A 23143-nucleotide genomic window follows, 5' to 3' on the forward strand; every position below is an offset into this window, starting at 1 on the left:
GCACACTACAGAGTTGCCCATGTGAGGAGTAATTTGATCAAAGCCTGAAGCTCTTCTGGAGAAGAAATCCCTCTTTTCCCAGGGAAATAAGTTAAAGTGTGCCTCTTAGGCCCCCAAAGAGAATTTCGACCATATCACGTGCTCTACATTTTTAATCAGATCAGCCCCAAAGAATTCTTCAAATTTGGTGAAAATATAGCCAGCTATCCAATTTCATATGATTCGTTAACAGACAGATATTTAACATCATTTATATAACCATGTCTATTCTTTATCTGCATCATCAGCTGGGGCAATTCAGGGCTCCCTAATTTTAGATGCCTATTAGCTAGTTTCTCTCTGGGTTTTGTTGTTGTTGCTGTTTTGTTTTGTCTTTTCTGTAACTTCCAACCTTATTTTTGAACTCTCTTTAATACTTGATTGCTACAGCCATTTCCCCCACACCTGCTCTGTTGTTTTTCTGTTGTTTTTTCCTCGAGGTCATTTGTTCCACTCACTCTCTGTGATTTTCCTGGTGGTTCAGAGAGGAAAGTAAGAATAATAAACTGTCACTCAGAAAGCAGACCTCAAGTGACCTCAGATGACCATCTAACCTATTCCTTCAACTCATTGAGATTCATAGAGAAAATTGCACACACACAGCATTTGACCTGTGGCCACGTTTTGTACCATGTGTTCTCATGCTCCCTGCTGCAGAAATCTCAAATCCTGGCCAGTGACTCTGATTCTTTTTTTTTTTTTTTTTTTTTTTTTTTCGGTACGCGGGCCTCTCACTGTTGTGGCCTCTCTCGTTGCGGAGCACAGGCTCCGGACGCGCAGGCCCAGCGGCTACGGCTCACGAGCCCAGCCGCTCCACGGCATGTGGGATCCTCCCGGACAGGGGCACAAACCTGTGTCCCCTGCATCGGCAGGCGGACTCTCAAGCACTGCGCCACCAGGGAAGCCCAGTGACTCTGATTCTTAACACAGCTAGTATGCATTCTTTTAAGATGAACCACAGAGGGGCTAAAAAGAGAAAAAAGCCACCTGAGAGGCTGGTCACATTGCTTCATTGCTGAGGAGCATTCTGATTTTATCTGTTTGGGTCTGTTATTTTTGTTTGGTCTTCATCTTCCTCACTCTCTTGTTCTTTATTTCCTGCTGCTGTGGGTCACCTGACAGCCGTTTCTCTCTGAAGTAAATACACTGTCAACAACCGCCCAGCAGCACCTTGTGTAGCGTTGTTTATCTCTTTTTGGAGAGGATGTGCTTTGGCTGTTCAGCAATAAGGTGCTGACTGTTCATGACTGCCTTGGAACATCAACTTAATGTAATCAGATGGCTTGGGGGAGATAGAATTTCAGCAGCAAATTCCTGACATCGACGGCTCAATAGTTCCCTCCCTCCACCAAGATACTTTTCTGACATTTCCTGTGACACTTGTGCCAAAATTGGGACATGTGTGGCAGAAACTGGATACTTATTATTTGTACTTGCTTATTGCAAAGTTTAATATAATTCAAGGATTAAATGTTTAAGAGCATGTCTGATCTTCCTACACAACAATTCAAGTAAGAATTCGCTCCTGCCAGACTTTGGGCATAAAATCTTTTTCATGAGACCTGTGATTATAAAGTAGTAAATCTGATGCCACAACTGAAAACAGGACTTTCTGTGCATTGTCAACATGCCAATAATGAAGAGTCCCTTTGCAACTATATGTCACTGAATTTAAGTTACCTTCAATTAGAAGATGCACTATTATTTTCTATATGACTGAGAAAGGGCGGAGAAAGCTGCCAGTTGAGGTAAGGTGCAATACTTTCTTATCGTATTGATTTTAAGACCCATCCCAATGCCAGAGAGGTTAAAAAGTACACATAGGGCTTCCCTGGTGGTGCAGTGGTTGAGAGTCCGCCTGCCGATGCAGGGGACACGGGTTTGTGCCCCGGTCTGGGAAGATCCCACATGCCGCGGAGCGGCTGGGCCCATGAGCCATGGCCGCTGAGCCTGCGCGTCCGGAGCCTGTGCTCCACAACAGGAGAGGCCACAGCAGTGAGAGGCCCACGTACCGCAAAAAAAAAAAAAAAAAAAAAAAGTACACATAGTAGAATCAATGACATACAATAAACTCCTTTTGTACTGAACAAAGCTCACAGGACCTTCACTATTTGATTTGGGGGGAAGAATCCTATTAATATTATATGAATAAAGAAAGTGTTTAAAGTTATTCTATTGTAAGAAACAAATTCCTAGACATTTAGAGATAAACGGAGTTATCTCTAATTGTATATAACCAATTTATTATTTGTTTCTTATTTCTATAGGTTATAGTCATTTTTTTTTGATGTTTGCAAAACCTTCCTTTGGTACCCCAATGCAAAAAGACCACCACGAAGACAGTTTTTCTTCATTGTTAAATTCACTATGAATTATATTCCTTCACTGTTAATTATGCATTTTTAAATTAGATCTTTAACATCCCAGGAATCTGTAATGAATGAAAGGTAATCATTTACGGGCACCAAAGGAAGCATCAGATGGACTTTGATGCTTCCTTTGGTGTAGATCTTTGAGCAAAAGTGATTTGTATTCAGTACAGGAATATTAACCATAGCATTTAAAACTTAAAATATTTCCTCCAAGTCTTTGTCTCTCTAAGCTGGGTGGCAATTCTGACTTAGATAAGCTTTTTAAAAAATATATCTGTAGTAACATCAATTATTCTGGACAAAAAGAAAGACCTCTGGAGGTGGATATTCTTGATCCCAATTTTAAATTCTCACACTTCAGTATTTTTTCCTTCTGCCTTTTTTTTTTTTTTTTTTTTTTGGAAAAGCCTGTCTCCAGTACTGACTTCCCCATCTCAGATCCATCTGAGGCAATTTCCATGGTTAGTTCTTTTTTTTTTTTTTTTTTTTTTTTTTGCGGTACGCGGGCCTCTCACTCTTGTGGCCTCTCCCACCGTGGAGCACAGGCTCCGGACACGCAGGCTCAGCGGCCATGGCCCATGGGCCCAGCCGCTCCGCGGCATGTGGGATCTTCCCAGACCGGGGCACGAACCTGTGTCCCCTGCATCGGCAGGCAGACTCTCAACCACTGCGCCACCAGGGAAGCCGTCCATGGTTAGTTCTTAAGGAAATTTTTCTTCTGTACTTGATTTGAGTGTTGCCCTTATTTAAATTAAGCACAGAGCTATGCAACCACCCATTTTTTAAGTTCTCTGATTTATTTAGTATGTTTTCTTCTAAGCGCTCAATGTCCACAACCACAATAAAAAATGATAGCCAAGCTGTTCAACCCTTACGAACCATTCTTTTGTAACTTCAGCTCAAAGAACAAATGACAGTATTGGAGGCTCCTCATTTTAAGGAGACTGTAAACAGAAAATTAGTTCTTCAAAAGAAAAGAATATTCTCCACCATTCCCCACTAATAGGTATGAAAAGGCACTGTTACATTCAGTTACTGCCAATGTAACTGTTTTGTGTCCTATTTTCTGGAGATATTATGGGGTATCCTTCTTAGGGCCAGTTCTTGTTCCTCTCCAACAGATATTATAGGAGTTGCATTCGCTTATTCTAGCCACCAAGGAAACCACATGTATATTAAAAGCTGATTGACAGGTGCTATCCTAGAGCCTTAAGAATTGACAAAGAAATAGTTTCCCTGCCTTATTCACTAAGTATTCACTAAGTCTAAGGAGGCAAGCTAGTAGAATATTTTCAAAGAAGCAGAGTTTTTGAAATAATTTTACTACCCTCATCCATTTCCTTATCTTACTTCTCTAAGTTCTAAGGAAGATTCTCCCTTACCAGTCTTTGTACAGAATTTATTCAATTTTCTATTAAGGTTATAATAATACCCTTCAGACATGTGGCATTGATTGATCTAAATCACATAGAATAAAACTTCAATTGTCTACATTTGTTTGTTGGTGAGGAGGGAGACCATGTACAGAGATCCAGAATGGTTGGGATTCAGAGCAACTGTTGTGACCAGTTTACAAAGACATTTGGCCATGCCTGATACCATAGCCAAAGATGGAATTACAATAATTCTGTTCAAAATTAACAATCCATAACTACCAAGTACAGGTGCAAGGCAAATTGAATTTGGATATTGATGAAGTTGAAATGGGATACTTCATTCAGGGCCTCAGATTCATACTGTTGCATTTTTATGGTCTCATTAAAAGCTTCCTCTTTCCCCATGGGGAGGAAGGTGCATGCTGGGTGATCCCATTGAGCTGTCAGCGCTCTGTCCACAGGTTCTGTTGATGGATATATGTCCAGCCACTTGAGAATTGTGTCTGAGTGAAATACACCTGCACGAGTCAATTATTAATGATAGTGCTTTTAACAACTCCTTGAAAAGGAGTTCTTCCATGGAGCTGACTTCAGTGAATTCACAGATGCTAAAATCTGGCATTTTTTAGATTTCCATTTCTTCTCATAGGCTCATCATGAAATAAGCACATCACTTTTTTATACCCTTTCCATAATCTCAGCGTCTTAGGTTTTGTTTCCTTTTCCATTAAAATCATTCCTGTGTTTCGATCAGTGAAGTGTGTTGCTTGATTTCATTTGAGATTTGTATTTGTGTTTTTGTTTTCCATTCTTTTATATTTCTTTGGTTTGTAGTGTCAGAAGATGATGTTTTTTATGACAAACTGCCCTCGTTTGAAAGGCGCTGTGAAACGCCTGCAGGTATGGTGCTAGCCGAGTGATCTCTAGATACCTAGACTTTAAAAATCCAAGCCCTTATGCCATCTGAATGCTCAATTCATGGACATGCTCCTCACCTCATGAGTGTCCAGTGCCGATCAGATGCACCGTCTATTTACCATTCATCGTGGAACTCATGCCACGGAAATGTTTTTTGAGACAACATTTTATAAAGCAGCAGGTTGCATGACAGTTTCTCAGTGAAAAGGTTCAAAAAAGGTGAGATGCTATTGCTTTGTGAATTTACAAAAGGAGGAATAATTTAACTGCTCAGAATTACATGTCCAGTGATGGCTTTTTAATTAAAATTATAGTAGAGCACCGTGAGTAATCTTGTTTTTTCTTTGGTACGTAGGTAAAGGGTGTTTTGTGTCTGGATGCCTAAGGTGATTCCAGGGGAGGGGATGGAAGAAATATGACATCTTCCATGAACTTTCAATTGATATGCAATGCTGTTGTCATTGAAAACCTCAGCTAAGTTTTATATAACCTATAACTCTGAGTTTATCTTTTTGAAAACCTAGAAGGGGATGACATTGAAGATGAAATAAATACAGCAATTGCTGAATGACAGTTTGGCCAAACTAGTGCAGTTAAAATATGCTGACGCCCCTGCATGGCCAGGAAGACTTCTGCTCCATGCTCACCAGCACCGAGTACCAAGCTACCAGCAACACGTGCCCATCCCTTTAGGCCTCCATAGCTTTGCTTTTGCTTTCTGTTTCCCAAACTGAAAACAAAATAATAATAGTAACAGATTGCCAGCCTTCCCTTTTTCCTGCACGCTAATGGCATGCAGTGCCTCTGCCCTCCCCCCTAGTGAGATTAATGACCTGCTCTGTAACTCATACTGTGTCCTTCTCTCTCCCTCTCCTTAACCTTTCCCATCCCGCTTCAACTCCTGGCCATGCAGAGAATGAACAGCCTTCCCTCGTTTGGTTTGACAGAGGAAAGTTTTATTTGACTTTTGAAGGTAAGTAGTACATAGCATACCAGATTCTGATTTATCCTCCCCTCATGCCTTTTCCCCATTCACATTTTTAAATCCCAGTTCCCTTCAAAAGACCTGGTCTCACTTTCTATATAAAAATGCTATGGCTACTTCGAAAGTATTAAATACTAAAGAAAATATTCCATGAATTTGGTTTGTATGGGATCTTCAATTTTTTCATATTAAAAAATTAAAGCTAATTTGCAGTTAATATTGGTTACTTAATTAACTGTGTTAAATTGAAAAACAACAAACACCTTTTTTGGGCAAGGAACTTAACTCTGTCAACCAGGGCTCTTTCCTAACTCTTTTGCAAATGCAATACAACAAATATAAGGACATTTTTGGCTGGAATTGGAATTTAACTTTGCTTTGGATAATTAATATTTCAGATACAACATCCATTATTGTAAAATGTAAATGTGTAAATATTCTTATGACAAGGAATGCTGCATGGGAGATCAGAAAAGTGAGGAAAAGAAAAAAGGTATTTTAGTAAGTTCTATTTACATCTTCTGAAATGGAAATTGAAACTGGAATGACTAGTAAAATGGACAGCTACCACTGGACTTGCCATTTTAGAAGATGAAAGAAAATATATGTAAATATAATGTCAGATGTCTAACCTCAATGTTGGATAATTTGTTATATTCTGTATTAAGGATTAGCATTCTTCTGTTTTATATTTAAGTTCTAAATCATTTTAACAGGCCAGGAATTTGATAAAATGGCCTGTTTAAACTATTGTATAGGAAAAATTAAGTAGTTCAACTTAATTAATGGACTATCTTACACATAGCACTTAAAACTCTGCTTTCTATGATTTTAAATAGCTAAGTTTATCTTAGGATAAAAAGTTGGCCAAAAAATATTCTACTCTAGAGTTGAAACTAAATATTGAACGTTTTATATTTCATGACAACAAAAAGAACTTTCTTAAGTGTGTGTTTTAGCACAATTGTAAAAAATCAGAATGACTGATACAGATTTTGAAGTAGTTTTTGTGGTGTGGCCTTTTTCTCTTAACAGTGACTTTTCCTTGCAAGATGGTCCCAGAGATGGAAGTCCTTAGCTTGGAGTAGCTTGGGTAGCAGCAGGACATATTGTATGATTTAAAGCTTCCCAATACTTGATGTCTGTCCTGGGTCAGGCAGAGAACAGGTGGATAGGCAGTCTTTAAGGGAAGATGCATATTTTCCACATGATGTCGGAAACCTTCGTTGCCTCGGGCCATTAATTTTGTGATAACCAAGATGCAAAATCCACAAACTTATGACCTGCTAAACTTTCTCTTCGAATCAGATAGAATTAAAAAGTGCCCAGGTGTATTTTTACTGATCAGCACATCTCAGAGCAGAAGCTACGGTTGAATAGCTTGGTGATCCTGACTTATAGCCAATACCTGCATACATAAAGGCCCTTTCTCTGGTTCAGTCTGGCCATGGTAGAAGTTGTAGTTTACCCTGCTTTAACCAGGAAATTAAGCCATATACTACCAGCAACCTTCAAGTAACATCTGGGGCTCCAAAAAATATATTTCATAATTTTTTGTTGGTGTGGTTTGTTTTGGCTTTAGAGTATCTGTTGGTTGGTTTGCTTGTGTTTTGGTTTGGATTTCTTTAAACAGAGAGAGGTAAACTTTTTCTGAAGATACCAATCTAAAGAGAACTTTTGGTTGTTGGTTTGTTTGTTTTTAAAATCCACATCATCAATCAAATATAAGTATTAATAAACATGGAATAACAATGTGAACCCCTTTTTTCATTTTAGGAAAAGAAAATATTTGTTAGTAGATTTTGGGGTATCTAAAGTTGGTAACATTGCCATTTTAATTAGTAAGATCCAAATTCCTTAAGCATCTCAATTTGAGCCAAGAGAAGTCATACAAGAAAGCGGTTGAATAGAAATTAATTGGAACCTCTAGTTCTGTGTTAGCTTCATCTTGGACTTTGCTCAAGGCTGGAAAGTATAGACAGGGCTTCTTAAGGGACTATAGGAGCAGCTGTTTCATAAATGTGTCCCTAGTCTTCTCATCAAGAAACGCTCATGCAGATGAAAGTACTTTGTTTTCATCATTTAAGTACATTAGTCTCAGGTAGTTTAAGCTAGTGCAACCTGGAATGATTTTTAAATTTTCTGCTGTGATGATAAAATGGCATAGAAACAGTGACATGTTAAAATGCCTTGAGAATAGTGCCCCTACCCAAATTTTAAACTCCCAAAAGACTGTCATTCAACATGTTTTATTGAGTAGCACTTTCAGTATATTCTTCTAGGGCACTCTGGCTTTACCCACATTTGTTATTATTAATGTTAATTATCATTATCTTCAATTATTTATTCAGGGAATGCAGAAGAGGAAGAAAGATTCCCAGCTCAAAATATTCACTTGTTCTAAATAGCTTTGAAATTATTATTTGTTGGCATCTAAATAGTGTTTCTATCATGTTCAAAACCTTAGCCTGTCTTATCCATTGCTTTGTTCTTACAGTGCTCTAGGCATTGTGGTTACCCAGTGAGTGTTTGAGTCACTGACCAATCAACCAACTCACTAATGAACATTGCCTTATGAACTTATTTGGAGATAACTTGAGATGCTTCACACCTCCAAATTTAACTTAACAAGAGAGATAGAAAAGCATTAGATGATAGTTCTAACTCAGAAGAGTTCCAAAGCTTGTGTTAGTGGTTTACTTTTATAAACAAGTTCATTTTTTAAAAATTCACTGAAATTTTAACCTATTTAAGTTGAGCTGAAAAAATTGGTGAAGGTTACGAAAGGTGGTAACTGTTTAAATTCATTCATCCAGGAGTATATCCAACTGAAACTATCAAGTATTCTTCTGAGATGGAAGGAAGGGAAAGATATTTCCATAACAAGTAGAAGATGTGACTGTTAGATATTTGAATAATTCTGTAGAGCATTTGAACATCAGGATGTTTCCAGAAATGTGCTGGCCCTCTCTTTGTTTAACTTATTTAACTACAAAATCATCTTGTATCTGGTAATGGAGAAAAAGATGACCTACAACCATACATTCTTGAGTGTCACCTCTCCTCTGTGCATACAGCCACTTGCACTCTCCTCTCGAGACAGCTCCATGCTCCCGTTTACTAGTCTCACTCCCACCAACCTTTGGGAATGCTATGTCCTTAGCAACACCCTTCTCTGCATTCCCAGGCTCTCTGCCACACTCGCCCACCTGTTTCCTTAACTGTATCCCAGCTCTCTCCAGGGACCATCTCTTCTCCTCTAGCTCTCTCCACAGAAAGTTCCTCAGTCTTCTGTGGGCCCTATGTCATGGGACTACGAGTTCTCCCAACTCCCCATTGCTACCTCCAACTCCCACTCCCCTTAATGTAAAGCAGCCATCTGCTCATTCTACCTTTTACTTACGGCCATCCACCACTGACTACAGAGCATTCCTCTGCGTTCATCTACAGGCTTAGGGATGCTGGCAGCCCCTTTTCACCCTCTTCTCCACCTCACTCCCTAGCTTCATTTTGTGTCATAGATTCGATGTGGATGATCCACCCAACACCCTCGCTCCAGAGCCTCTTGACTTCTTCAGTTCCAATAAACTTTCCCTCCACTGATTAACCCACACCTCTGGCCACATCTTGGAAATGGTCCCTACTGACAAGTGTCATTTTGGCTATTTCAGAACTAACCATGTGTCCCCCTTCCTATACAATGATTCTTTCATTCAACAAATATTTATTGAGTACTACTGTGTGCCAGCACTGTCCTAGGCACTCCCCTGTAGGGAACAAAATGGGATAAATTCCCTGTCACCATGGAGCTTACATTTTAATGTGGAGAATCAAAAATTAAAAGATAAATAAAATTTACAGTGTAAGTTCTACAGAAAAAATATAAAATAGGGAAGGAGAATGGAACATATTGAGGGTGAAAATAAATAAATAAGAGGACCTGAGGTAATAAAAGTAATGAATAATAATAACTAACACCTGAGTTCTTACTATGCAAAAAGTACATTTCATCTACTATCTCATTTCATCTACTTTCTCATTTCATCTGCACAACTCACTGTTGGGGCAATTCAGATTCAGCTAACATAAGTCACTTTTTCAGGATCACTCAGCCAAGAAGAGTCAGAGAAGGGATTGAAACCAGGCTCCTAGCTGGAGACCGAGGCTGATGCTCTGCTCCTCATCCATGATCTCATTCAGCCTTCGCAACAGCCCCTTAAGATAGGTGATGCTGGCAGGTTTTTCCAACTCTCCTAACCTTCCAACTTCCTGGTCCCCTGACTACACCTTATCTTTGACCTTGTTGAAACCTCTAGTCTCATGTCCACCCCACTCTCGTTCAGTCCACTAGCCAAGCCTACATTCAAGTTTTCTTCTTTATACAGGTTAGACCCCACAGAGGAAAAGGATGTCTCTATACAGTGGGATCTACATTTTCCTCTTTGGAATTATGTAGTCTGTGTGAAAAAAGTAACACTTGGATATTTTTAACTTCTAACTTCCTTCAGTAGGTTATTAAATATCCTTGCTTAAAAATTGGTAAGACATAATCATAGTCATGGACCACTCAACTTTCTTCACCCTGACAATAATAATAGCATTCTGTAAGAAGCAAACAGGTCAAATTTTTCACATATGACCAGAAGGATAATAATTCATTCATCTGAGAGTCACTAAAGAAAGAAAAATTGAAAGGCATAACCAATTTTCTGGGAAGCAGCTGTTTTGCTAAATTCACAATATTCTTCAAGTGGGAAGTGTCCACTAATTGCCCCTACCCCACTGTAGGCCCTTTTCAATCAATAATGCAGTAAACTTATCGAGTACCCAACACTGCAAATCACAGTGTTAAGTGCAACTAAGTTGGGGAAATAATATAGAAACATAAAAAGCAATGATACAAGACTGTCTTCAGTAAAAATATTAAAATCGCACTCCCAAGCTCTTCTGAATTTTTATATGTAAAGTACATTGTCAATATAAAATGTAAAGTCCTTTCTATTCATAACTGAAGGTCGCAGTTTTTAAAATAGCCTAAACCTGTGAAGAAGACTCAAGTGGAGCTGAACCTGCAAAATGTTCTACCAGGCAGATCTGCTGAGGGTTTCAGAATTCACTCGACCTCTTCACAAGAAATTAGTGACCTGGTTCTGAAAATCCTGGGATTGACCAACATGCTGATATTTCACTTGTTCCTGTTCTTTGAGGCAGGTGCCTTGGCTCACATGTTTTGTGTATGACTGTCATGCTGGAGATAGACAAGAAAGTAAAAGAGAAGCCTCTCTCTTTATTCTACTCAATCCTGACAACAAACATGTAGGGTGTTTCCCTTCACACTGAACAATTCTGACATAACTTCCTGGAGTTAGGCATACCCCACAGCTCAGTCCCACAAGGCTGCCCCCCACTTTACCCACCAGTCACAAGTCCCACAAGTCACCTGTACTTCTCATTGACTGACAGTAAGGGACAAGGAGGACTTCAGACACCTAGGATTGCTCCAGTTTGAAGAATGACTTGAGCAAAGGCGTTAGGGTGAGTGATATCCACGTCATACCCAGGAATGATATCCACATTATATTCAGTAAACACTGGGAGAGGCCAGGAATGTTTTAAGAAATGCTCTTGAAAAGTAAGTAGAGATCATATTCCAAAAGGCTTTCAATACTGAGAGAAGAAATTTGATTACAATCTTTATGCAAGGTGGAACTTTGAGAAATTTTGGAGAAAGAAAGTGGTAGGATCATCTTTGACTTTTAGGATTAGAGGCACAGAGAAATTTGGGGATTTACTGAAGCAGTTTGGGAGAAGTAGGAAAGAACCGACGGTACCGTTTTCACGGAGAGCTTTGAAAAACGCCACTGGGGTAGAAACATCTGACATCTAGTAGGTTGTGGAAAATAAGTGAACACTTCCATTCTGAGACACAGGGAGAAGGGTACTGTTGTAAACCAGGAGAAAGGAGACTCCAAGAGCACTAGATTTGGTCAGAACGAATGAGTTTCTTTGGAAACTTTGGAAACGTCTCAGCTTTGAAGTCCTGCACACCATCTATATAATATGAGTCCAGGAGTAAACAGACTGTGGAAACATGGGAGTCATTTGCTTAGAGGTAAGGGCTGAATCCAGGGAGGTAAGGGTTTAGCCTTGGGGCAAGCCTGTATCAGGAGCCATATGGGAAAAGGAATGCTTTGTAGCCTGGAACTTGCTCCATTGTATCTTTTCTTTAAATAGCCACACAAATATTAATGGTTAATTTTGAATGCAGGATATTTAATGGACAGGTTTTTGTGGTATATATTAAGTGCCTAGATCTTTTGCTCATCTGTTGTCTCTCGGTCGTTCGTGTTCGGGGGAGAGCACCTAACCGGCTCACCCAGCTACACTCTGAGTATGACAGTTCACCTAAGTAATAGATAGGAAAATTGCAGACACTAAGCCTAGAAGGAGGATACCAACTTCTAGAAGGCCATTATTGCAAATACAAGTTAGCTTAGAGGTGACATCCTGCCTCTTTTCCCTGACCGCTGCCTGTCCATGCCTTTCGTCCTCTCTTGGGCGTATGTCCTTCTCCTCTGTCTTGTAAGCTTCTATCTCTTCCTCCTGACCCACAGACGTGGACACTCAAAACTGAACATCATTTGAGACTGAAGGAATCTTTAATATTTGTTGAGTACATCAAACAAAAGCGTAATGACTTGTATAAACCTTACAAATAATTGAATAATGAATTTTGTATTTCTTGGCTTATAAATAGAAAGAAAATTGTTTCTTTTAATAGGGCACTTCATTTTTCTTTTTCCATGAAGTAGGAGCTCTTGCAATAAATGTTAAAGTTCCCTGCCTATCCCCACAGTAAACTTATATAAGTCATGTTCAAAAGAGCAATTAGGTGCTTGTTATGATATTGCAGAGTTTCTAAACTCCTCCTCATGGTAGCGGCAATGTGTCTAGACATGCTCGCAGTTAATATTTTCTAGCAGGAATTAGGACTGTCTACATATGTTTATATGTATGTGCACAAAATTGATTAAAATGCTAAGGTTTACCATGTTTACTAATTCTACAATTGGTAGGTATCTGATAGGGAAAACAATAAACAAATTTGTAGAATACGGCCTTGATAATATTACTATAAGGACAAATATTGTTGTGGCTGTATTCATTCAGTCAGCAAGTAATTACTGAGTCTCTACTATGTGCTCAGCACTATGAAAGATACTGGGGTTACAGTCGGGAAAAAGAAAGGCATGTTTCTACCTTCATGGAGCATAGAAAAGACATTAAACAAGTTGTTACAATAACGTGCAGAGATTGTTATAATTCAGGAGATAGGGTGTTTTGGGAGGCACCCAGCAGAAAGACAACCTGGCCTAGAAGTTAGGGAGAGCTTCCAGAAGAAGAGACAGGCATGACTTTTAAGTCTACACAGAGTCCACTTTAAAGAAAGATAAAATGTTTTGCTGAGTTAGAGTTCTAATAAAAATCTTACATAATGTATAAATGTTAATCTAAAGGCATATTGGATATTATCCTAGATATTAGAAATAGAAAAAGAGTCCCCATTTAATTTATATTAGTTTACTCTCAGTGTACACACATGCATGCACTCACACATATATCCATAGAGATAGAGAAAAATATATGGAATATATATATATATTTAGAGAGAAGGAGAAAGTGTGTGTGTGTGTATGTGCGTGCATTGGCTTTGGAATTAGCCTTCGGGGTCTAAATTATAGTCTAAGCATGATGTGACTTTAGGGAAGCTACTTAACCTAAGTCTTGGTTTTCTTCTCTGGAAATTGGAATAGTTATGGTATTACTAGGAAATAGTAACCTATTTCATAGGGTTGTAGTGGTTGTAGTAAAGATTAAATAGTCAAGTACGAGGTCAGTGCATGCAAAGTGCTCAATAATGATTAGCTGCTACCACTGTTGTCCAAATTCCCATATCCCTGGACTGCTTTGTTTAGTTATTTCCTGCTTTGAAGAAGGTCGTGTTGCTGCATTCTAGTCTTCTTCCACATAAAGCATCTGGCAACCCAATCTGCTGTGAGCTGCTACATGGCCCCCCACTCTTTGTCAGCAGGGACAATGGGCCATCTTTTCTGGCTGCTTATGGGTCAGGAGAATCACGTGGAAGCAGGATGCGTCCTCCTGCTGTACACTCACTTCCTACCACCAGCCTCCACCAGAGCCAATCATTAAAGCTGCCTCGCTGAGGCTAATGATCGGCCTGGTGATACATTCCTCGGGATGCTGTGTTCATGCTGATGGGAAATGTTGGAAGAAAATCTGTTATCATTTCTTTTATTAAGGAATTTGTAAATCAAGGTATTTCAGCAAATTTGACAAGTAACTTCAAACTTCCTGAGAAAAGAATGGAGAAGCTGAGAATCACCAGAAGGATCTATTTTACCTTTGCATAGTTGTGAGCCTTCATCATGCATAGCTTTTTTTTAACTGAAGTATGGTTGATGTACAATATTATATGTTACAGGTGAGAAATATAGTGATTCACAATTTCTAAAGGTTATACTCCATTTAAAGTTATTATAAAATATTATCTATATTCCTTGTGTTGTACAATATATCCCTGTAACTTATTTTACACATACTAGTTTGTACAATAGTTTTTTATTATGTGTCTTCTAAGAAGAGCTGTCCACAGATGGAGACAGCCCATACATTGTACTCCTGACTCTGACTGCCCCAGACAGAGAAAAGGACCTTTGATTACCCCCTAGAGAGAAGAGAGCTGACACAGTGAATGAAAACGGGATTCAAAGAGGTGATGTCAAGACTCTGGAGAATCTCCCATTTCTAAGCCCTTTTATGTATGTGGAATGTATATATTTCATCAATATCAAACATACTCCTAATAGACTTTAGTCAATTACTTGTGAAAGGCCTTTGTAAACTATAAAGTACTATACAAATGTAATCATTTCTTAAAATAATAATTAACATTAATGAATACTTAATATGTGCTAAGAATTTTACATTCATTGCTTTATTTATTAAATCAAAGATTAATTTTGGGTCATCAAGATAAGGCATTAAGATAAGTCATTGCCCTTAAGATTTTAACCCTTTTGTATCTTCAACTATTTTGCAACATGTATGTGGCAATAATCTCTGCTAGAGTGTAGAATTTCAGCAGACAGGAATTTTCATGGACATGTTCCTTTTCTGCTGGCTCTGCTGTACTGAGTCACCAGGATTAGTACTTAGTCACCATTAGTAAATATGGCCTTGGGGCTTCTTTTCCTGCTGGCACATATTCACACAGACAGTGTGTGCGACTTACAATTGTGTTGCTCAGTCTTATATTCAGAGTAACTGCAACATTGCTTCAAGATTTGATTTAGAGGCTCATTGAACTATGCCTTTGAGAAACACAAAAGGTTTTTCTGGAGAAGTATCACAAAGGGGCAAGGGTGAGGTTAATTTTTCAAAGATGTTTTGGTGACTTTCTGGAGTTGCAGTCATCATTGTAACAGGTGAGTCCAGGAAGGGGAAGAATGAGTTACTTAATGTTGATTACTCCTTTCCTAGATTTTGCCTTTTTTGACTCTGCTCACAGCCCATTCTCCAGGAAACTGGTGGCTCAAAGAGCAGGCTTTCAGGCAGTCAGACTAGGACCGACAGCATTCTTTATGCCTCTCCATTCATAAATATCAAGTATCATAAAATTCAAAATTACCGGCATCTACTTTTTAACTGTAAGAACAGAAACCATTCAAGAAATAAAGGACAAATGTAGAAACTTCAGAGTTATTTAAGATCCTAGTATAACTCTCAGTTTCTTTCTTTTTCAATTTTTGTGTTATATTGGAGTATAGTTGATTAACAATGTTATGTTAGTTTCATGTGTATAGCAAAGTGATTCACTTATATCAATACATGTACATGTATCTATTCTTTTTCAAATTCTTTTCCCATAGGTTATTACAGAGTATTGAGTAGAGTTCCCTGTACTATACAGTAGGTCCTTGTTGGTTATCTATTTTAAACATAACAGTGTGTACATGTCAATCCCAAACTCCCAATCTATCCCTCGCCCACTTCCCCTCCCCGTAACCATAAGTTCGTTATCTAAGCCTATGAATCTGTTTCTGTTTTGTAAATAAGTTCATTTGTATCATTTTTTTAGATTCTACATATAAGTGATATCAAATGATATTTGTCTTTCTGTCTGACTTACTTCACTGAGCATGATAATCTCCAAGTCCATCCATGTTGCTGCAAATGGCATTATTTCATTCTTTTTAATGGCTGAGTAATACTCCATTGTATATATGTACCACATCTTCTATTTATAATATTTTTTGCCACACTATCCCTAATTATGCTCATTATATAAAATTTAGAAAAACAGAAAGCTATAAAAATGAAATAATCTATAATCGAATAACCATAGACAACCATTGTTTTGGTGTATTTTATTTCTAAGATTTTTCTTGTGTAGGTGACTGTGTGTGTGTGTATGTGTGTGTAGTTTATATTTTCATACAGTATATAAGTATGCATTCTCTTACTTTAACATATAATAATGTCCCCCATGCCATTAAACTGTATTTGAAAATAGCTCATTGTTTTATTCTGATTGTGAAATTGATGTAAGCTTATTACTTTTTAAAACTTCAAACAATATGGAGAAGTATAGATAAAAGAGTAAATACAGAGAAAGAAGGAAATCCTGCTATTTGCAACAACGTGGATGGATCTTGAGGAAGACAAATACTACATGGTATCACCTATATGTGGAATCTAGAAAAGAAAAAGTCAGACTCATAGAAACAGAGAGTAGAAAAGTGGTTGCCAGGGGCTGGATGTGGGGGAAATAAGGAGAGGCTGGTAAAAGGGTACAAATTTTCAACTATAAGATGAATAAGGTCTGAGGATATAATGTGTAACGTAGTGACTATAGTTGATGGCACTGTATTGTATTGATACAATTGAAATTTGCTAAGAGAGTAGAACTTAAATGTTCTCACAAAAGAAATAAAGAAGGAAGGAAGGAAAGGAAGGGAAGGAAGGAAGGAAGGAAGGAAGAAAAACATGTGAGGTGATGGACGTGTGAATTAACTAAATGGGAGGAATCCTCCATAGTGTATATGTAGATCAAATCATCACACATACACATTATATATCTTACAATTTTATTTCTCAATTGTACCTCAATAAAGTTAAAGAAAAAAGATCCTGGAACTGAAAAAAAAGAGTAAATACAACGCTGAAATCACACGTATGTGTGTGTGTGTGTGTGCACGTGTGCATGCTGCATTTACTTGATTCCAAAAAACCATCCATTGGGATGTGCTCCATTGGTTTAACAACACTTCAGGTGAAAAATAAGCTTCATTAAAAGTATAAAGTCATTTTTTCCTAACTAACGATAACACACAAATTGCAAGCTACTATCTTCAGTATAACCATCAGAAATTGAATCTAAACTTATTTCAATTTCAGAATTAAAAATACACCTAAGTCACTCTGTCCATCAGCAGTTATATTTAATATCACAGTGACTTGATGCTTTTTATACAGCATGTTCATAATCTTGGTCTTTTTATTCTCTTTGATGTTGATGGTTTCATTTGGGGGCACATCAAAAATTCCAAGGTTTTATCTGCATTCGTATTCCTAAGTTTATTTATAAATTGCCAAAAGGTAACTTTCTTGATAGTCAGCCAGAAGTTGTTGACAGATACAGTTTTAGCACCTGAGTTATATATTCTTTCATGATGCATAATTCAGTCATAACCTACTTGTCCCATCTTTTGAAATTCCATGGTTTACATTTCAAAGAATCTGGCAGTTTCTCCTGCCTGCCGTTGCATAGCTTGGTGTGTGACAGTTTATCTTCTGTGTACAAATAACTTTCACTTTATTACTGCATCAGATGGAATCTTTAAAAAAATTCTTAAGGGAAAATAAGGGTCCAAATTTAATCACATGAGAGGCTGTCAATTCAAATAACTCAACTCAACTGAGGGGACCTCGAGATGAGCTGATTACTTCTAATCAAGGTTACGTTCCCACAAATACAAGCAAAGACAACTCTGGAACATATTCTGTTAGCAGCTGCCAGTTTTCTTTTGACATTGATTACAAGATGCATCTCAATTTCAGAAATTTTAATATTTTCATGTTTTCAAAAGTATGTTTCTTAACAATCAAAGAAGTATGTATGATTTTATGCAAATAGAAGATAGACTCTGCTCTATAACCTGCATTCAATAGTAGCCATTTAAATTTATGATATGGAGTGTTTGGGGTATATATGTGTGTGCATTATATACATATACATCTATATAATCATGTTAATGGTTCCATAGTATTATATTGTATGCATGTACCTTTCTTTTGTTAATGGATATTTAGGTTGTTTTTTTCCTTTTTTTTTTTTTTTTTTTTTTTTGCTATTGTGTAAACTGGTGCAATGAGCAGCCTTAAACCTATGTCCTCACGTACTTGTGTGAATTTTTCCAAAAGATAAACTGCTAAAACTAGAATCACTGTGTTAAAGGGTATGCACATCTAAAATAATACTACATATTGCCAAATGTCCATCCAAAAATTTATACCAGCATTATGATTAACATTTTTTCCATGCACTTATCAACACTGAATTATGTCAGTATTTCTCATCTTTTCCAATCTAATAGGTAAAATGTGATATGTGATTGTTTTTAGCTCTATTTTTAATTACTGAAAACCTTTTAATATCTGCATAGCATTTTATTCTGTCATGAATTGGGATTTATTTCACTTCAGTTATTAGGCATTTAAATTGCTTCAAGTTCTCCCACATGCCATGAACATCTTTGCACATAATTCTTTGGCCTTAAGACATTTTCTTAGAATAGATCCCTAAAATTGGAATTATGGGCTAAATTTATGACAGTTTTAAAAGCTCATGATACACATTGCCAAGCAGTTTTCTAGAAAGGTTATACCAACTTTTACTTCCATCAACATTATATTACAGTGCCTATTTCATTATATGCTCACATGCATGAAGTATTGGTTTTTTCAGATCTTTTCTAATCTGAAAAGATAAAAAATTATTTCTCTTCCTGTTGTATTTCTTTGATTACTAGTGAGGCTGAACTTATTTTCAAACTTTTTAGCCATTTATGGTTCCTCTGTGGGGTCCTTACTAGATATTTTCCCAATGATCTTGATTAGCCCGCCCATAATTTCAGCCCCATAGATATTATTCACTCTAAGTTTGAAGAAAGAAATAAACCATTATTATCCTTTAGCAAAACCAGTCCCGTAAAGTTTTTCCCAAGAGAGTTGATGAGGTGTAAAGGACATTCACAACTAATGACCCTTTTAAAGCTGTAAACCAGATCTTCTCAAACTGTTTTTTCATTATCCCCCTTCCTTTACCCACAGAGTCTTTTTAGACCTTTGTTTCCCCCTCATTGCTCCCCAGTAGAATTTTAATATCACAGATGTACTGTACACCTGGTTATGTACTGTATGAATATCTGTGTGCTTCATACATAAAAAGGTAAAGATTTCCTTCACCTTCCCCTAAGAACCAATTTCTACCCCTTTTGGGGAGAAGCTGCCCCATTAAGAATACATACTGTGCATCCAGCTGGATCTTGAAGCAAACTTTCTAACATGAACAGGCCAACATTGAAAATACAATTGAAGTTAGATCTGGTTTCAGTCACAGCACCTTTCTACTTACTATAGAGCAAGTTACCTTGAGCAAATTATTTAATTTCACTAAACTTCAATCTCCTCAATGGTAACACATGCCTAATAATGGTATGTATCTCAAAGAGATGTTTGGAAAGTAGAAGACATAATGCATGTAAAGTATTCAGCACAATGGCCATCCCATATAAGTGTTCTACATAGAGTAGCTCTTCATGTCTTCTCCACATTCTTTGTCATACCACACTCTAGCTGGCTTAGCTTCAGATGCTTAATCACTCTCAGTACTGTCTGTATGAAGTTGTATAGGGTTTGGTCATGTGAGTCCTCATACTGAAGACATTTTCATTATGGCTTTGTCTCCTGCATTATGTCCATTTCTAATAATAGTCCTTGTGTTGAATATGCTTGATGTGACTTTGATGATGAAAATGAAACATAATTTTCCCATTTTCTGTGTCAACCATATTATTTTAGCAAGTTAATTAAATACGGCATTAATTAATATTGGGTGATGGTTTGAGAACTGTAAGCAAAGACCCAGTTTGAAGAAAATTCTCTATAAAATACAACAAAAATGTCGACCAATCACATGTTTATGGACTAAGTGGAATTTGAAAAGCAAGAATTATATGCACATGAAATATATATATATTATATGTGTATATATACATTTTACACATAAAATATATTTTTATATATTTTATATATATGTATATGTCTCCAAGGCAGGTGAGCAGGGACTTTTGAAGAGGAAGACTGAAAACAACTCTAATCCTATTTACATACCCAGAAATTCAGTGTCCTTAATTCTACTCTATGATAACTGACTTTCTTAAGTATGCCTTCCTCATTTTCACGAAGGTGTATGCCTTGCACACTGAAAAGCATGTAACAAGTATAACTCACCCAAAGCCACTGTGGGTCGAGACAAGCCTATGGGGCTCCTTATGTGGAAGGAGTGTGGAGTTAAGCGGACCTTCATTTGAATCCTAACTAACTCCACTGCTTACCATGAGAATGTGAGCAAAAGACTATCTTCTTTCAGACTCAGTTTCTTGATCTGTAATATGTAGTAGTGTCCATGTGAGCATAGGACTGTGGTGATAATTAAATGATGCAGTATGTGCAAAGCATAAAAGAGAGTGTGTAGCCCACAGCAAGTACTCAGTAATGTTGGTGACTCCTCATTTGAAGTTTGCCCTTTTTCCTCTGTACTGGCACTTGGCACTTAGCAAGTCAGTTGATGCCACTTATCTCAGAATGTGAGGAACCAAACTAGAACTTAGGGAACCTTTCTGACTTTCTTAAACCTCAGTTTTGTCATCTGCAAAATAGTAATAATAATATTTTTTTTAATGTGAGGATTCAGTAAGGTAATGCATGTGAAACTTTTACAATAGTCCTGGGATACAAAAAGTATATGTTCAGTTTAGCTATCATTACAGCATTATTATTTATGAGATTAACTTACAGCATTCATTAGATATAGAATTTTTAGACCTAGAATTCTAAGAGACAAAAATATACAAATATACTGAAATACACAAAATATTTTACATGTACATTTTTATATGCAGCATATACACATATATACAACATACATATATAAGATAAATTTCAAATAATTTAAGTCAACTAGTTTATGTAAACTTGTAACATTCCAAGATGCAGAGAAAAACAAATAGAAAATTTTATATGTAATAACTTTCCTTTGACTCCTTTTCTTACAAACCTATCCTAAAAATTTTTAAACAAAGTTGCTGTGATTTTTTTTAAAAGTAATATTACATTATTAACCATCACTTCAGCTAGCTAAGATTCACAAGGTCACAAAAGTAGAACTCACCTTCTCAAGTTAAGCTCTCACGATAAAATTCTTTCTACTGGACTAAGAAAAGCTTCTAATCGTCTCTTTATCTTACTTTGTATGCTAAATGGATATGGTGTTGAGGGCAGCCTGAAACAATATATTACATGTTGTGACTGCCCAGCAACTTCTCCGTCTCTGTTAATGATAATGGCTATACTTATTGAGTATTTACTATGTGCAGGCACTCAGATTTACATATACTGGTGAAACTCCTTACTTTAGTGTCCTTACGGGTGTCTTTGCAGTTATTGGATTTGGTAGGAAAGTAAAGACCAACTCAACATGAAAGTATTAATCTAGAACATTAGTCCCCATTCTAAAATCAGTTTACCAAATTAACCCTAGTATCACCATTCATCACATAATATGCAGATTTAGTTAGTTTTTCCATAAATGTCTGAAACAAACAATGGACATAGAATGCAGGTGCAGTGTACATTTATTGCAAAATGGAATTGCCAATCTTAGAAAGGATACAGGATTCCATGAAGTCAAGGAAAGTGATGGTGTAAAGCTCCTTAGGTCATATTAAAAGTCATTATCAATTGAGGGTTTAGCAGAAATAATACTATTAATGATTGAAAAAGAAGAAATAAAGGAAGCTTACATCATAGCCACTTCAAAAGAAAATCAAGAAATTGAGAGACCCTTAGGAAAATTTATAAAACTCTCAATTAATGCTGCAATTAAGGATCACTTTATAATCATGAAAGAAAACCAAATCTGAAACTAGATTATTGTATGAAGCTATAATACAATTTATCAGAAAAATATGCCTTTCCTCAAAATATCAACACAAATCATTTTTGTTCATTCTAAGAACTCATTGATTATTTGATTGCAGTGTGTTAATAAAAGATTTTTTCACAAATTTAGTTTATGACAATTTAGAGTGCTAGTCAAGCCTTTTTATTACTATATCCTATGAAATTTAAATGCATTCATTTCTAAGTGACTCTTTTTTCTGATACTGACTATCCTCAGATAACAAAGACATTCTATATCATCATATGTAATCTTCACAGTATCTGTAGAAGGTACTATCTCCATTTTACAAAATGATGAAGGTGGACATGAGAGAGGTTAAGTAACTTTCCCAAGGTAACGCAATAAGTGATAAAGTCAGGATTCAAATTTAATTCAATCTGATTCCAACATTTTTGTCTTTATCACATTATACAGAATATACTCTATAAATTATAGTTGAATTGACTATAATTTATTTTTTTTTACTAATCCTACTAATATGATTTGCTTTGTTTTAGAAAACGCTAATCCAGTTCCCACTCTCTGCTTCTTCATACAACTCCTGGAATTTCTCCTCTCTTCTTTCATGCATTCTGATGCTCTCTGTTGCTTCCATCTATTGGTTCTGTCTCCTTCATTCTCACTCCTGGACATAAGGGTCATTTGCCCTGCGTGTATAGCGGGCCTGGTGGAGCAGCAGTTGTTCGGGTTGGTAGGCTGCAAGGCTGCTAATGGTCTTCTAAACAAACAAGACAGCCCTCTCCTGCTGTCCATGCTTCATGTTGTACTTTCAGAGTGACTGTTTCCAAACCCAGATGAAAAGAGAGTAAAATTTGCAGCTCTTTTAACTCCTGACATTTGTAAGTGCAAATCCTCTTTACAGTCAGATAAGGTTGGCGGCACTGACATTGATGTCTCAATTTAATAGGGATGCAGCTAGAATCAGTGACCTGCCCAAGGGCACATGTTAACTAAGAAGCATAGTCACTATTGAAGCCCACAGCCTCTGAAGAAGTTCTAGATTCTTTACTGTAACAGCAAAGCATAATAACTAAAAGTATAGATCACTTGCTCTCTGAGTTTGACCTAGTTACTTACACTTCCAAAGTTTCCTCATCTGTAAGAAAAGGTTGTTAAAAATAGCACC

General features: G+C 37.0%; 1 protein-coding gene across 1 annotated transcript in view; it reads left to right on the forward strand.

Annotated features, from left to right (window-relative positions):
- The window catches only part of SGIP1 (SH3GL interacting endocytic adaptor 1), a 127092-nt gene that overhangs the window by 77832 nt on the left and 26117 nt on the right, over positions 1–23143 (forward strand). The window contains exons 17-18 of the mRNA XM_060119528.1: positions 4622–4687; positions 5619–5678. Of these exons, the coding sequence (XP_059975511.1) occupies positions 4622–4687; positions 5619–5678 (126 nt within the window). The remainder of the gene's footprint in view (positions 1–4621; positions 4688–5618; positions 5679–23143) is intronic.

Source organism: Mesoplodon densirostris, chromosome 2 (assembly GCF_025265405.1).
Source record: "Mesoplodon densirostris isolate mMesDen1 chromosome 2, mMesDen1 primary haplotype, whole genome shotgun sequence".
Taxonomy (NCBI): domain Eukaryota; kingdom Metazoa; phylum Chordata; class Mammalia; order Artiodactyla; family Ziphiidae; genus Mesoplodon; species Mesoplodon densirostris.